The sequence below is a fragment of the Eretmochelys imbricata genome, chromosome 9 (assembly GCF_965152235.1).
Source record: "Eretmochelys imbricata isolate rEreImb1 chromosome 9, rEreImb1.hap1, whole genome shotgun sequence".
Taxonomy (NCBI): domain Eukaryota; kingdom Metazoa; phylum Chordata; order Testudines; family Cheloniidae; genus Eretmochelys; species Eretmochelys imbricata.
In genome coordinates, this window is record NC_135580.1 from 60,791,413 (window position 1) to 60,804,727 (window position 13,315).

General features: G+C 49.7%; 1 protein-coding gene across 5 annotated transcripts in view; it reads left to right on the forward strand.

Annotated features, from left to right (window-relative positions):
* The first annotated feature begins 3,314 nt into the window (after positions 1–3,314).
* The window catches only part of OCRL (OCRL inositol polyphosphate-5-phosphatase), a 28,975-nt gene continuing 18,974 nt past the window's right edge, over positions 3,315–13,315 (forward strand). For 3 of the 5 annotated variants that reach the window (XM_077826097.1, XM_077826094.1, XM_077826096.1), the window contains exons 1-12: positions 3,315–3,430; positions 3,648–3,720; positions 5,782–5,861; positions 6,712–6,750; positions 7,830–7,940; positions 8,016–8,111; positions 8,655–8,778; positions 8,867–9,028; positions 9,757–9,858; positions 10,391–10,505; positions 12,644–12,760; positions 13,012–13,199. In XM_077826097.1, the coding sequence (XP_077682223.1) occupies positions 3,394–3,430; positions 3,648–3,720; positions 5,782–5,861; positions 6,712–6,750; positions 7,830–7,940; positions 8,016–8,111; positions 8,655–8,778; positions 8,867–9,028; positions 9,757–9,858; positions 10,391–10,505; positions 12,644–12,760; positions 13,012–13,199 (1,244 nt within the window). In that variant the 5' untranslated portion in view covers positions 3,315–3,393. Of the gene's footprint in view, positions 3,433–3,647; positions 3,721–5,781; positions 5,862–6,711; positions 6,751–7,829; positions 7,941–8,015; positions 8,112–8,654; positions 8,779–8,844; positions 9,029–9,756; positions 9,859–10,390; positions 10,506–12,643; positions 12,761–13,011; positions 13,200–13,315 lie in introns of those variants that run through there. The other 2 variants (XM_077826095.1, XM_077826098.1) reach the window with 2 other exon arrangements.

Genomic DNA, 13,315 nt, shown 5'->3' on the forward strand with positions numbered 1-13,315 from the left:
CCCATGCTCTCAGTGCCAGAGCTATCTCCTGCATTTGTACATCTTCAGCCACTAACTGGTCCCATTGGTGTTGTTCACTGACTGGTCACTGTGGGAGAACCTTGTTTTACTGAGTAAGCTGCATGTCAGGACCCTGTTTGGTCATTTCCCTCATGGGCCTGAGTCAATTTGCAATGAAAGGTTCTGCCATTTTTCTACTAGCTTGGGTGTGGATGGTGCAGTGATCACAAGCCAGTGATATGGGGTTGTTCAGTATGGCTTCAGGGTTCGGATTCACAATTCAAGCCCAGTCACAAACAACTGCTCTGCTTCTTGAGCAAGGGCCAGCCTCTCTGCCAAGTACCTGTGACCTCAGTATCCTGCCAGTTACCAATAAGTAACAGGCAGGAGAAGAGGGGTGGGGAGAGGGGAAAGGGGAGCTTCTTGTGATCTCACAGTCCCACCAAGCCATGACTTCCTCATGTGCACAAGCCACTGACGATGTAACTACGAGGGACAGGAACTGTCCCACTCATCCCAATGGCATGTGGATGATTTATTTCAGGACAGCCCTCCTGCCTGTCCACTTCTGCGAGCACATTGACTCGTGTGACACCACTGGGCTTCCCAACAGTTTATCTTCCTAAAACAATGTGCCTTGCAACTGTCATCAGGATCCCTGGACATACAGGATGCATCTCCATCCGTAATGAGCACTCAGCAAGGGAATGGCAGCAGCATTAGGAGGTACCATGGAGGCCAAGAGCTTAGCAGTGTTCAAAGCAGTGTTGCATAGCAAGACTAGCCAAAGTTAGAGTGGTGAGGGTCTCAAATAATGCAGTGGTTTGGAAGGGAGTTAAACTCTTGTGAATCAGGGCATAAGCCAACCTCTAAACCATTTTTTTGCAGGGGGAGGTTTGAGGTTTCCAGCCACATTACAAAATAACTATAGAAACAGACCAAGATGGTTCATTAATTTTAATACCAGGAGGGACCACTATAGTCATCTATCAGAGTAACAGCCGTGTTAGTCTGTATTCGCAAAAAGAAAAGGAGTACTTGTGGCACCTTAGAGACTAACCAATTTATTTGAGCATGAGCTTTCGTGAGCTACAGCTCACTTCATCAGATGCATACCGTGGAAACTGCAGCAGACTTTATATATACACAGAGAATATGAAACAATACCTCCTCCCACCCCACTGTCCTGCTGGTAATAGCTTATCTAAAGTAATCGTCAGGTTAGGCCATTTCCAGCACAAATCCAGGTTTTCTCACCCTCCACCCCCCCACACAAATTCACTCTCCTGCTGGTGATAGCCCATCCAAAGTGACAACTCTTTACACAATGTGCATGATAATGAAGTTAGGCCATTTCCTGCACAAATCCAGGTTCTCTCACTCCCTCACCCCCCTCCAAAAACCCACCCCCATACACACACAGACTCACTCTCCTGCTGGTAATAGCTCATCCAAACTGACCACTCTCCAAGTTTAAATCCAAGTTAAACCAGAACATCTGGGGGGGGGGGGGGGAGTAGGAAAAAACAAGAGGAAATAGGCTACCTTGCATAATGACTTAGCCACTCCCAGTCTCTATTTAAGCCTAAATTAATAGTATCCAATTTGCAAATGAATTCCAATTCAGCAGTTTCTCGCTGGAGTCTGGATTTGAAGTTTTTTTGTTTTAAGATAGCGACCTTCATGTCTGTGATTGCGTGACCAGAGAGATTGAAGTGTTCTCCGACTGGTTTATGAATGTTATAATTCTTGACATCTGATTTGTGTCCATTTATTCTTTTACGTAGAGACTGTCCAGTTTGACCAATGTACATGGCAGAGGGGCATTGCTGGCACATGATGGCATAAATCACATTGGTGGATGTGCAGGTGAACGAGCCTCTGATAGTGTGGCTGATGTTATTAGGCCCTGTGATGGTGTCCTAGTTTGTCCTTCTACATAACACAGGCTATAGAAATTCCTCCATCAGCCCCCACAACTAGTGGTTGTATTAGAGTACATGTTTTGGAAAAATAGTCACTCTCCAAGTGCTTGGAGAATCCCTCAGAAAGCTGTTGCAATAGTTAACTACCTACCTCCCTGTTCAAAATCTGCATTTCAAACCCAGCACAGCACTCCCTAGGCATGGTGACAAAGACAAAGGCAACCTGGAGAGGGAGAACTACTGGCTGCAGAAAGAGAGGCTGCTGCAGCTTAAGAAAAGGAATCTATCCCAGAGCAGGAGCTGATGCAACAGCAGGAAAAGAGGCAGCCAAAGAGAGCAGGGTGGAGCAGCAGGAAAAGAGGCAGCCAAAGAGAGCAGGCTGCCTGTTTGTAAAGTCTCCACACCAGGAAGAGCTTCCCTGACATACCTGTCCACTCTTTCACCTTTTACATCTTCTCACACAATTAAAAAAAAAAACCCACCTTGGGGGATTGGTGGTTCCAGGAACACTTTAGCCTACAGTGATAAAAACTAATTTCACTCCTTCCTACTTACTTGAATAAGACAGAGATGATTTTGTGACTGAACCAGGGAATAATTTGTCAGGACTCTCTGGATAGGATGTAGCAGTGTTTTTATTTGGTAATAACTGCAAATATTTCCACAAGTCATCACCAGGGCTGTCTGGGGTTTGAACAGCTGAGCCAATATCTGCAATTTGGTTCTCATTTCAGAGCAGGCTTCCCAAGCATTTCATTCCTATTAACTATGCAAACCCAAAAGGCAGCTTAACTGAGGTGGTAGGGAGAGACTCTGAGGTTGGTAACAAATCCTGCTGTAGGAACCCAGCATTTCACAGGCCGTGCCCTGGCATCACTCAGCGGCCACCCCCATTTCTGCAGGGCAGAGACAGGCTCATTGGCATTGCTGTAAGTGGCAGGGCAGGCGCATTTGGCAGAGATCTAGAGCCTCCATGGTTGTAGCTGGGCTTTGCAGTCAGTGCTGGGGCGGTGAGGGCCGTTGCTGCCTTGTGGCAGCAGCCTGTGCCTGGGGTCTCACCCAGCGGGCCTGTGCCTGGATTGCCCTGATGTGAGCCAGCATGTTCCCGGCCGCTCTGTGGCTGGGGTCTCGCCCCGCGGGCCCGTGGCTGAGGGGGGGGTCCCATGGCTAGGGGGGTGTCGCCTGATGGCCCCGTGGCTGGGTCGCCCTGCTCTGAGCTCCGGTGCGGCCCCCGTGCCCAGAGCATCGGAGAGGCGGGCCCAGAGCTGACTGAGGCGAGGTCAGCGGGGCAGGGCGGGAGGAGCCGGCGCGCTGCGGTGAGCTCCTCCGGCCGGCAGGGGGCACCGGCCACTGCGGGCCCGGCCGGCACCGCTCTGTCCGGCCCCGGTCGCTGCGCGCTCGCTTCGGCCGTGAGTCGCCGGGAGACCGGGCCGCGGGGAGTGGCCTGGACCGGATCCCTGCGCTCCCCATGGAGCCGCTGCCGCCGCCCGCGGCCTGGAGCCTCGATGTATCCGCTGGCTGGGACAGGGAGCCCGAGGGGACCCCGGCGCCCGGGGGAAGGCGGGGGGGGCTGGCTGGGGGAAGGGTGCGGGGCGGGCTGGGGGACCCCGGCGCCCGGGGGAGGGGCTGGTTGGGGGACCCCGGCGCCCGGGGGAAGGCGGGCGGGCTGGTTGGGGGGACACTGCTGCCCGCGGTATTGCTGAGTTCCTTAGCCGTGTGCCTATGCTGTGGAGGTGAAAGCAGGACGGAGGGAGCCCTGTGTCCTGAGCCTCTCCCAGCGCCACGGGCAGTGCGAGTGAGTAGCACACACGGCTGCCCCGGCTCCGCAGGGAGGTTGCCTGCCCACAGTGACTCTTGCTCCCGGGCGCAGGGTTGAAAACGGCTCCAGGCTGGCAGGTGGCAGGGACTCTTTGGGGGCATACTGACAGACTGGAGTCATGGCACGGCCTTTTCCTTCCCCCGCCCTCGGGGGGCACATTGGCAGAGTGAGGCAGGGGAATTATTCAGTCTTCGCCTGGGCTACGTTGGCAGGGGCAGCTGTGTAGAGATTCCCACCAGGAGTTAGTGTACTGGGAAAAGGTGGGCATATCCCATGCTATTGTAGGGAGTGAGCAGGCTTTGGTGGGACTGTGTTCCTCTTCTCTACTGTCTGAGCATCTCTGCCCTTGCCCTGATTCCATTAGTATCACTTGCCTCTGGTGTGTGGGCCTGGGTGATTGGTTAGTACAGTGATGTCTTTCTGGAATAGACTCAGCAGCATTATGTGAATATTGTGATTGGTTAGTACAGTGACGTCTTCTGGAGTGTTGCTCCCTGGGAGATGGGGTACATTAGGGAAATCCCCATGGTGTCACCCTCCAGGGTGATGTTATACTGAAGGTTACAAGAAACATTTGCTAGGTTTTTATCTTTTTATAGTAAAAAAAAGAAAATTCAGATGGATTTTTTTCCCTAGTTGCTGTTAGTGGGTAGGCAACTATCTGGAAAGTTTGCAGTGACTTTTCAATATGTTCTTGGGGATGCCTTGCTCTGAGTAGCTGAACTCCTGTCTTGCATTTGGAATTAAGAGCAGATCGTCCTTATGCTCTTGAGTGCTGAGGTGGAACACTTAATGTCAGACTGACAACTATTGTTGTGAGCCTATTACAATTAAAAGTTAAAGCTTTAACCTTCATGAAACCAAATTAAAATCCATGTGAAAAGAGACAATCACTCACATGTCTGAAAAGATGGTTGAAGATTTTTTTACTTTTTTTCTTTGAGGAACATAAAGAGGAGAAAATAGGAACTTATATTGGAGCTTCCCAAGAAAGGCCCTTTCCATGCAGGACTTAAGGGTAGATCCTTCCCTGCACCGCGTACAAGTTATTAGTTGTAGCTGGAACAGCACTGTGGCCTGTTATACAAACAGATTTTGTGCCAATTTAACTGGTTCACTTAACAAACTGATTTTTTTTAGCTAAAGTTGTTATTCTGCTATAACTGCTAGTGTGGATACAGCCATAGTGTTATACTGGTACCTTGTGTCCATATAACTTATTCCCATACAGGAATAGCTTTACCAGTGTAAAGACCCTTTATGCCGCTATAACTGCCCCCACAGTAGAGGAGTTGTACCACTAGATGAGTGAAGTTAAAGTTGATGAGTTAGGGTAGAGTAGTAGATGAGTTAAAGCTGTACAACTTTTGAGGGTAGCAAAGGCCTGAGAAATGGAATGGCCCCTGCCACGCCATCAGCACATTTGCTCTTGGAGTCTTCCCAATCACTTTGGAGTGCTGTCCTCTAAACCAAAGGTTCTCAAACTTAATTGTCCCGTGACCTCCTTCTGACAACAAAAATTACTACATGACCCGTGGGGACTGAGGCCTGAGCCCCACCACCCAGGGCTGAAGCCCTTGGGCTTTGGCCCCAGGCAGTAGGGTTGGGGCTTTGGCCCCAAGACCCAGCAAGTCTAATGCCAATCTTGGCAACCCCTTTAAAACATGGTCCCAACCCACAGTTTGAGAACCGCTGCTCTAAACAGACAGAAAAGTGGCCCTGCTTCCTGGTTCTGGGTCCCCAGTCAACTCCCCAGCTCCTCTGGTATAGTTTGTGGACCCATGGCCCGGGAGTTTAGCATGCTTCCTTTATCATGTACATCTTTGGAAGCGGTTCCTCCATATGCATATTTTTGCATGCATCTCCCGTATGTCATGTGATAAATGCTCCTCCTCACTATCCCCAACAACGTAGAACTAGAGAGCAGGGCCTGTGGTCTCTTTGGTTCCAGAAGAAATACAGTCATGAAGTCAGCAACACCTTTGCTCTAGAATCTTTTAGTTTCTGTGCTGTTATGAGGCTTTTCTCTGTTTCCAGATTGGTTATCCGTTCACGGGAGAAGGACCCACCTGACCAGGATAACATTCCCATCAACAGCCGATTTAGATGTGTGCAAGGTACTGACCCTAACACACCTACCCCTCAGCCAGAAATCCACTGCTTTTTTTCCCCTGGCTGTACAGATTAGGACTTCCCCATGCAACTAAAACTCAGAGTTTATGATTAGAGCTTCCTACCTCTCCCAAACTGGTGTGGGGATTTGGTCCATCTCGATATAAATGTGGGTTGGGGAGCCTCGGTTCAGTTCCTCATTGGTAGGTGTTGGTGTCAAAAAACACTGCCTGGAATGGCATCAAATGGCCCTCTCTACTGGCAGCTCCACAGAGGCCAAAGATAGAATGGGAAATGGGATCTGAACGGGCTGAGGGCTTGTCTACATGAGGAAATTTACCAGCAGAACTATACCTTGTAATTGTCCTGTGATACTTCCTTGAGGGGGGACACTTTTTCTGCAATAAGTGTCCACAAGGGGCATTATACCAGTATAGCTATGGCATGTTTCTGCTGGTAAATTTCTCCATGTAGACGAGCCGTGAGACTTGTTGGTGGACCTGTGTATGTGGGGAGTTAGTACTACTGTTACTGCTCATGCTGCACTTGGGGAGTCAGTCTCCAGGACTGGCAGGCTGGTACCTTTCATTTTAAACACACCGCTGTCTAACTTCCCTGAATTTGAAGAGACCCTTTTGCAGGGGGACCTCTGTCCAGTCTGGCCCAGCCTGTGGGGTCGTAACTCTCTCCAGTAGTGCCACTGCTAGTGGTGAGAGGTATGGAAGCAGTTTGTTCCTTTGCTGGGGCCTGGGATCTCCTTGTGTTGAAGGCAGGCATTGTGCTTGTGTTGTATGTACTGAGTCTCTGCTCCTGGACAGGGTTAAACTTTCCTGATCCTTCTCTCTTGTTTCCCAGAGGCTGAAGAAACTCTGTTGATTGATATAGCTACAAACAGTGAGTCTGTTATGATGAGAGCTTTCTTTAACAAATGTATCATCTCTCCATCACTGACACACCCACTTTCCTGTTTCACCCACTCTGCTTCCCCCTCTTGTCTCCTCCCCCTTTGCCCTCTGCTCTACCCCACTTGCTATCCCTGTGCTAGTTGTGGGTTGTAAGGCTGTAGAGGGGTTGGCTGGCTTTGTTACTCTTTTGGAAAATGCTCATTACCACAAGGAGTATGATCTAAATACTTAGATCAAAAGGTGTCACTTGGCTGAGTTTTGACTTCTCCCTTAATGCTTCTCGCAAAACCCCTCCCTGTGAGCCTGTTTGACTTTCCCCGGAACTTAACCTGCCAGCCCCTCGCTTTCCTGCTTCTGTCCTATATTATTGCTCTACTCCTTGCTGCCACAGAAGCAACCCCATGGTTGGAGTGCAGGGGTAGTACACGATGCCCACATTGGAAGTGTAACCTGATCAGGGCCTCTTAGGAGGTTTTCATACCCTGCAGGGTCCCACAGTGCTTTGCATGCAGCATAGACAAGTATAGGTTGTCTTTGCTTTGCACAGTGGAAGATGGGGAGAACAGATGCACTTGAGGATTAGGTTATCTTTGGTAACATGTGGGCTGCTTGTCTTGGGGATCTGGAATCACTCTGTCTGAAAATGTGTGTCTACTGCTACAAATACCACCTTGGATTCCTGTCTCCATTTGACACTGTGCCTTTAACTGCATTTGGTGCTTGCAGTGTCATTGTTTCCTTTGTGAAGGCAGCTTCCCCTGTTGTTTGTGAGTGTCTTTCACACAGCAGCAGGGGAGAGAAGTAGTTTTAAAAATCAGGAAAATGGCATTGGAACCCCCGCCCACCCACAAATTGGTGGGAGTCTCAGGGGCACAAGGAGGACCCGACACTGCCTCAAACTCACTTTTTAAAATAGACTAATTGTCAAGATGATGGCAAATAAATGAGGACTTCCATCATGGGCCCAGAGGAGCAAATGGCAGCTAGTAGCTTGTTCACGGGAGGGGTTTAAAGGTCAAGAAGCCGAACCTGTCTGTGTCTTGGTGTGTGTGTTTTGTATGTCTGAAGCTGGCTGCAAGATAAGAATACAGGGAGACTGCACACCAGAGCGCCTCTTTGAGATCCCCGATGAGGAATGCTGCCTTCGGTTCCTCACCAAAGTGCTGAACATACAAGAAGGTAACCACACTTACAGCCATGTGTGTGTCTCTGGGGCTCAAGAGCAGTTTCTGACAGTGATGTTTCCTTCTCCAGCCCAGTTGAAAGCGCCTCTTCCTGAGCACAGGGAGCCAGCCAGCTGGTATCAGGTGGAGAAAAACCTCCCAGCTCCTCCTCAGTCATCTGTTTCAGGTACTGGAATGAGTCCCACCTCGGCAGTTGCAGCCCTGTGTTCAGGGCACAGTCATGGGGCCCTTGTTTTCAATGGTTGGGTGGGATACATACAAAACTATGGCCTCTGCAGGAGCTTTGATTTTCATTGGTCCTGTCAGGTAGGAGCCTGGTTAGTGCTTTTCCTCCATCCCCCCACTAATTCCCACAAAAGCCCACCTCCTGGTCCTAGTGTGATGTTACCATGGATTGATGTCTTATTGACGTACTGTATTTCCCTCTGCCAAAGTCCCTCTTGGTTCATGATTGTCTCTCCACTCCCTTGGTCTGTCCATCTCCTCACTCTCTGCTCCCCCTCGCCTCTGTCAGCATCTCTTCCCCTCGCCCTCTTGGCACCATCAGAGTTGGTATAATACTGCTTCCCCTTGCCACACCCACATTCCTGTGGGGATCTCTCTTCCCGCTTCCGGAGTTACGTTGCCCCCTCTAGGTTCTTGTTAAGCTGCTTTCTGAAGAACATTCACCTGGGCCTCACTCTCACCACCCAGGCTTCGGTCATTACAGGGGTTCTAGGCTTTGAAGATCATTTCAATGCCATAAGTTTGGAGAAGAAAAGAAACTTACAAAACCAGCAAATGGGATCTCGTCGGGAGCCCCCGCCTCCCCCTCTTCCTCCACAAAATAGGCAGTAAGTAGCATCCCAGAGCTGTTGCCTTTACCCTCCAGTATCCTAGGCAGTAACCCCAGTTTGAAGTCTTTTGTTGTCTCCCGTCTAGGTTTCATCGAGAGAGGGAAGGTGTGACCAGAGACCAGCCAAAAGTAACCAACACCATGCGCAAGCTGTTTGTGCCCAACACGCAGTCTGGGCAAAGAGAGGGTCTCATCAAACACATCCTTGCCAAAAGAGAGAAGGAATATGTCAACATCCAGAGCTTCAGGTCAGTGCTGCCCCTAGAGCCATAGCCGCGAGGCACAGAGTATGTAGGGGTAGTGAGAAGCAGAGATTTTCCCAGCTTCTGTGGGCTACTGCCTTGAACCCAGCCCAGGTCTCAAAATGAGCTCCTGCTGGTGGATGGCCTATGTGAAACAAGTAGTGGGGTTTCAGTCCAGTTCGTAGGTGGCCAGGTGGCCACAGTAGCACCCTTCACCCATCTTATTGGCACTTCCTGGTGTCCTTATAGGTAATCTCAGCCCAGGGACTGGGGGTTGAACTCCCCCAAGTAGAACTGAGGCATGTTGGCAGAGGCGAGGTAGCGGGAGCTTGCACTGCTGTCTCGTGCTGTATTGTCTTATAAATACAAAGGCCTTCATGGTTGCCAATCTGGTGCCTTTTTGCCAACATGGAATTCACTTTCAGAATGTAGAAAGCATGGTGTGGGTCATGTAGGTAGACCCCCAGTGAGGTGCCCTTTACTTTGCAGAGCTCTGTGACATCCCTAGTAATTAGAAATGTGCCATGCCCAGAATTCTCTGTGTTTTGCAGTCTTGGACAGAGCTCTTCATGTTATGTGTAGTTTACACTCCTTAGCAAGTTCACTGGCCTTTTTACACAGGACCCTCATGCAATTCAGACACTCCCTGTTTTGATGTTGTGTGCATTAGAGAGTCTGGACCTATTCAGTAAAGCTCTGCCCCAGCAGCATGGCTGCTCTTGTGTGTATTGCAGGTTTTTTGTGGGAACGTGGAATGTGAATGGCCAGTCTCCGGACAGTGGATTGGAACCCTGGCTAGTCTGTGACTCAGACCCCCCAGATATCTACTGTGTTGGGTGAGGCATGAACTCCTGTTCATTTATACATACACATCTTGTGTCTCGCTCCCTTCCCTTGGACACTGGTGGATTTTATTCATTTCAAATTCCCAGGCTTCCTAGTGGACTCCAAACTTTACACTGCTGCCTAGCATGTACCCTGGGACTCGGAAGGGAGGGGATCCTCCTTCACAGGGCTGGAGTAGTCAGGATGATGTAAAGAAGCAGCCAAAAGTCAAGTAGATTTCTTGAACTAACAGAGCAGCTTTCCTCCAGTGAGGCACCAGCTGAGAACCAGCTCATCCTCGGCATTAGCAAAGTAGACCAGGCTAATGTCCCTCAGGGAAATAGTCTCTGGAAGGGGCCTGTAAGACACTGTAAGGGAGCCATAGTGCCTTCGTTTGAGCTAGGCCCAGTTGACCTTCCTCCGGGATGAATGATGATAGAGAGATTCAGACTGGGCCTCCTGCAGTGCCATCTTCTGATGGGGGTACAGAGCAGAGACTGGTTTGGGGGAGAGGGGTTGTGTCCTAAATTGACTTGTTTGTAGGTTCCAGGAGTTGGACCTCAGCACGGAAGCTTTTTTCTACTTGGACTCTGCGAAGGAGCACGAGTGGCTGGCTGCTGTGGAGAAGGCCTTGCACCCCAAGGCCAAGTATAAGAAAGTGAGTCCTACTAAACCATCTCCTCTGGCATCCAAGCTGGTGGGACTGGGAATGGGGGCAGGAATGAAGCTCACGCTTTCCCAACTCAGATGGTCCATACGTCACCCAACCAAAATGGCTAAGAGCAGAGTCCCCCAAGGATGTGTACCTGACACTGCTGATGGAATAGTTTCCTGGGCAGGGAGAGTCACTGTGGGACTAGAATAAATCTGGAGATAGTTCTAGGGCAGAGATATCCTCCAATAATAGCTCCCTGGCCATTTGGTGGGTGCCTCATGAGTGGGGCAACAACAAAAAAATACCCTCAGAGAGCTGACAGGACAGGTGCTCGGTGTGAGATGTGTCCCTCCTATACGCAGGCAATAAGAGGCAGAGGCGGGTCAAATTCCACATTTCCCTTGTTTTGGTAGCTCCGCAACTATAAAAACCGGGTGTGTCTTGTTCTAAGGAGCCAAGTGAATAGCTTTTCCTTGAAGGAACAAAATTGCTTGTATAGGGGAAGTTAGCTAGGAGACTGTGCCTTGGGAAAGAGTAACTTTAGTTGTAATGTTGCTAGCTGGCTCCTTCATGAAGTGTCAGGACTGAGTCACTACAGCTTTTCTTGCTGGCATAGCAGGCCTTCTGGCAGGTGGCTCTGTCTTAAGACATTAGTTAATTTCCCCTTCCTCCTCCCCTACCATGTTTTGCTGTGACATCCGTGCACTACTATTTTATGTAGAGCCCAGTGACACAAGTTACAGGTTGTCAGGGTTCCCTCCCCACTCTGAACTCTGGAGTACAGATGTGGGGACCCGCATGAAAGATCCCCTAAGCTTATTTCTACCAGCTTAGGTTAAAAACTTCCCCAAGGCACAAATCCTTCCTTGTCCTTGGATGGGTACTGCTGCCACCACCGAGTGAGTTAGACAAAGATTCAGGAAAAGGACCACTTGGAGTTCCTGTTTCCCTAAAGTATCCCCCCAAGTCCCTTCACCCCCTTTCCTGGGGAGGCTTGAGAATAATCTACCAACCAAATAGGTAAATCAGGTGAGCACAGACCAGATCCTTGGGTTTTTAAGACACTAAAAACCAATCAGATTCTTAAAAATCAGAACTTTATTATAAAGAAAAAAAGTAAAGAAGCACCTTGGTAAAATCAGTATGGAAGGTGAAGTGACTTGCCCAGAGTCACCCAGAAGAGACAGTGGCAGAGCCAGGATCCATGCAGCAAGAGACTGTGCACACAGGTGCCATGTTAATGGCTGTAGGATGAGCAGAACAGTGGAGAATGACCTCCCTTCTTCCGTCCTGCAGAAGGAGCAAATGCTCTGTGGGAAGCAGGCATTGCGTAGGACCCCAGAGATGCTGCTTTGTGGTGCCTGCAGGTCAGGCATATCGGACTCTGTGTATGCTTCACTTGCTTGCTGTTTCCCCTACATTGAAACTACTCATGCAAAGAGTTGGGAATTTAAACCGTGAGCTCCACCACCAGGTTGCTGTACTTCTGTAAAAGCAAAGATGAGCAGAAATAAATTCCAGCCATCCTGGGACCTGAGCTCAGGCCTTTTGTGAGGTTCAGGACTAGTTTGGTCAGTTCCTTCTTCGAGGTGTTGTTGGTGGGAGCTTAGTTTAGTATTCATAGAATCCTAGAATATCAGGGTTGGAAGGGACCACCTCAGGAGGTCATCTAGTCCAACCCCCTGCTCAAAGCAGGGCCAATCCCCAATTTTTGCCCCATATCCCTAAATGGCCCCCTCAAGGATTGAACTCACAACCCTGGGTTTAGCAGGCCAATGCTCAAACCACTGAGCTATCCCTCCCACCATAGTATTGCTATGTGGCTCCAATCTGTATCCTACAATGCACCTGGGAAGCCTCAAATTTTTCACAGTGGGGCACTGCTTCAAGGGAATACACCAGAACCTGAACAACCATGAGCTCAGCAGCACCCCTTACGGGTGCTGTCGGAGGACCATAGACTTCCCAAGTCTCCACCTGTTGTGCAGGGAGTCCCCAAGCTAGTGCAGTACGTGGAGTGTTGGGGGACCATGGGAGATGGGAAGAGACTCTGGAGACAAGCAGCACAGGGGGTGAGAAATCGGGGATTGTATTACGGCTGACCTGGAAACTCATAGAATATTTATTTATTTGTTTTGCAGGTGCAGGTGGTCCGTCTGGTTGGGATGATGCTAGTTGTGTTTGCCAGGAAGGATCAACTGAATTATATCACGGATATCATGGCAGAGACTGTGGGGACTGGAATCATGGGGAAGATGGTGAGTGGTCTTGGTCTGTGGGTGCATAGCCTCAGAATAGCTGACTCTGGTGTATGTTTGTGTGAAATGTGGTCTGTGGTACAGTGTCTTGCCTTACTCTCTCATCCCTGCTGCCTCTTTTCCTGTCAGTGTGCCTCTTGTTTTCATTGTCTCCATTGTTTTCATTTCCCCAGCTCTCTCCTGTTCAATCTGTTACCCAACCTTTTCTGTATGTGTTTGTGTAACAGTCTCACCTGTAACTCTGTCCCCAGGGTAACAAGGGTGGTGTGGCTGTGAGATTTGTATTCCACAACACCACTTTCTGCATTGTCAATTCCCACCTTGCTGCTCATGTGGAGGACTTTGAGCGGCGGAACCAGGATTACAAGGATATCTGTGCCCGGTTAAGCTTCCTGCCTCCTGACCAGGGCCTGCCTCAGCTGAGCATCATGAAACACGAGTAAGTCTCCAACTCCACATTCCTTCTCCAAGGTCTGGGGAATATTAGCTAGAAATTGCTACCAAGAAGAGCCCAAGTGTAGACAAACCTGCAGGTTAATTGAGATGGTGAGGAAA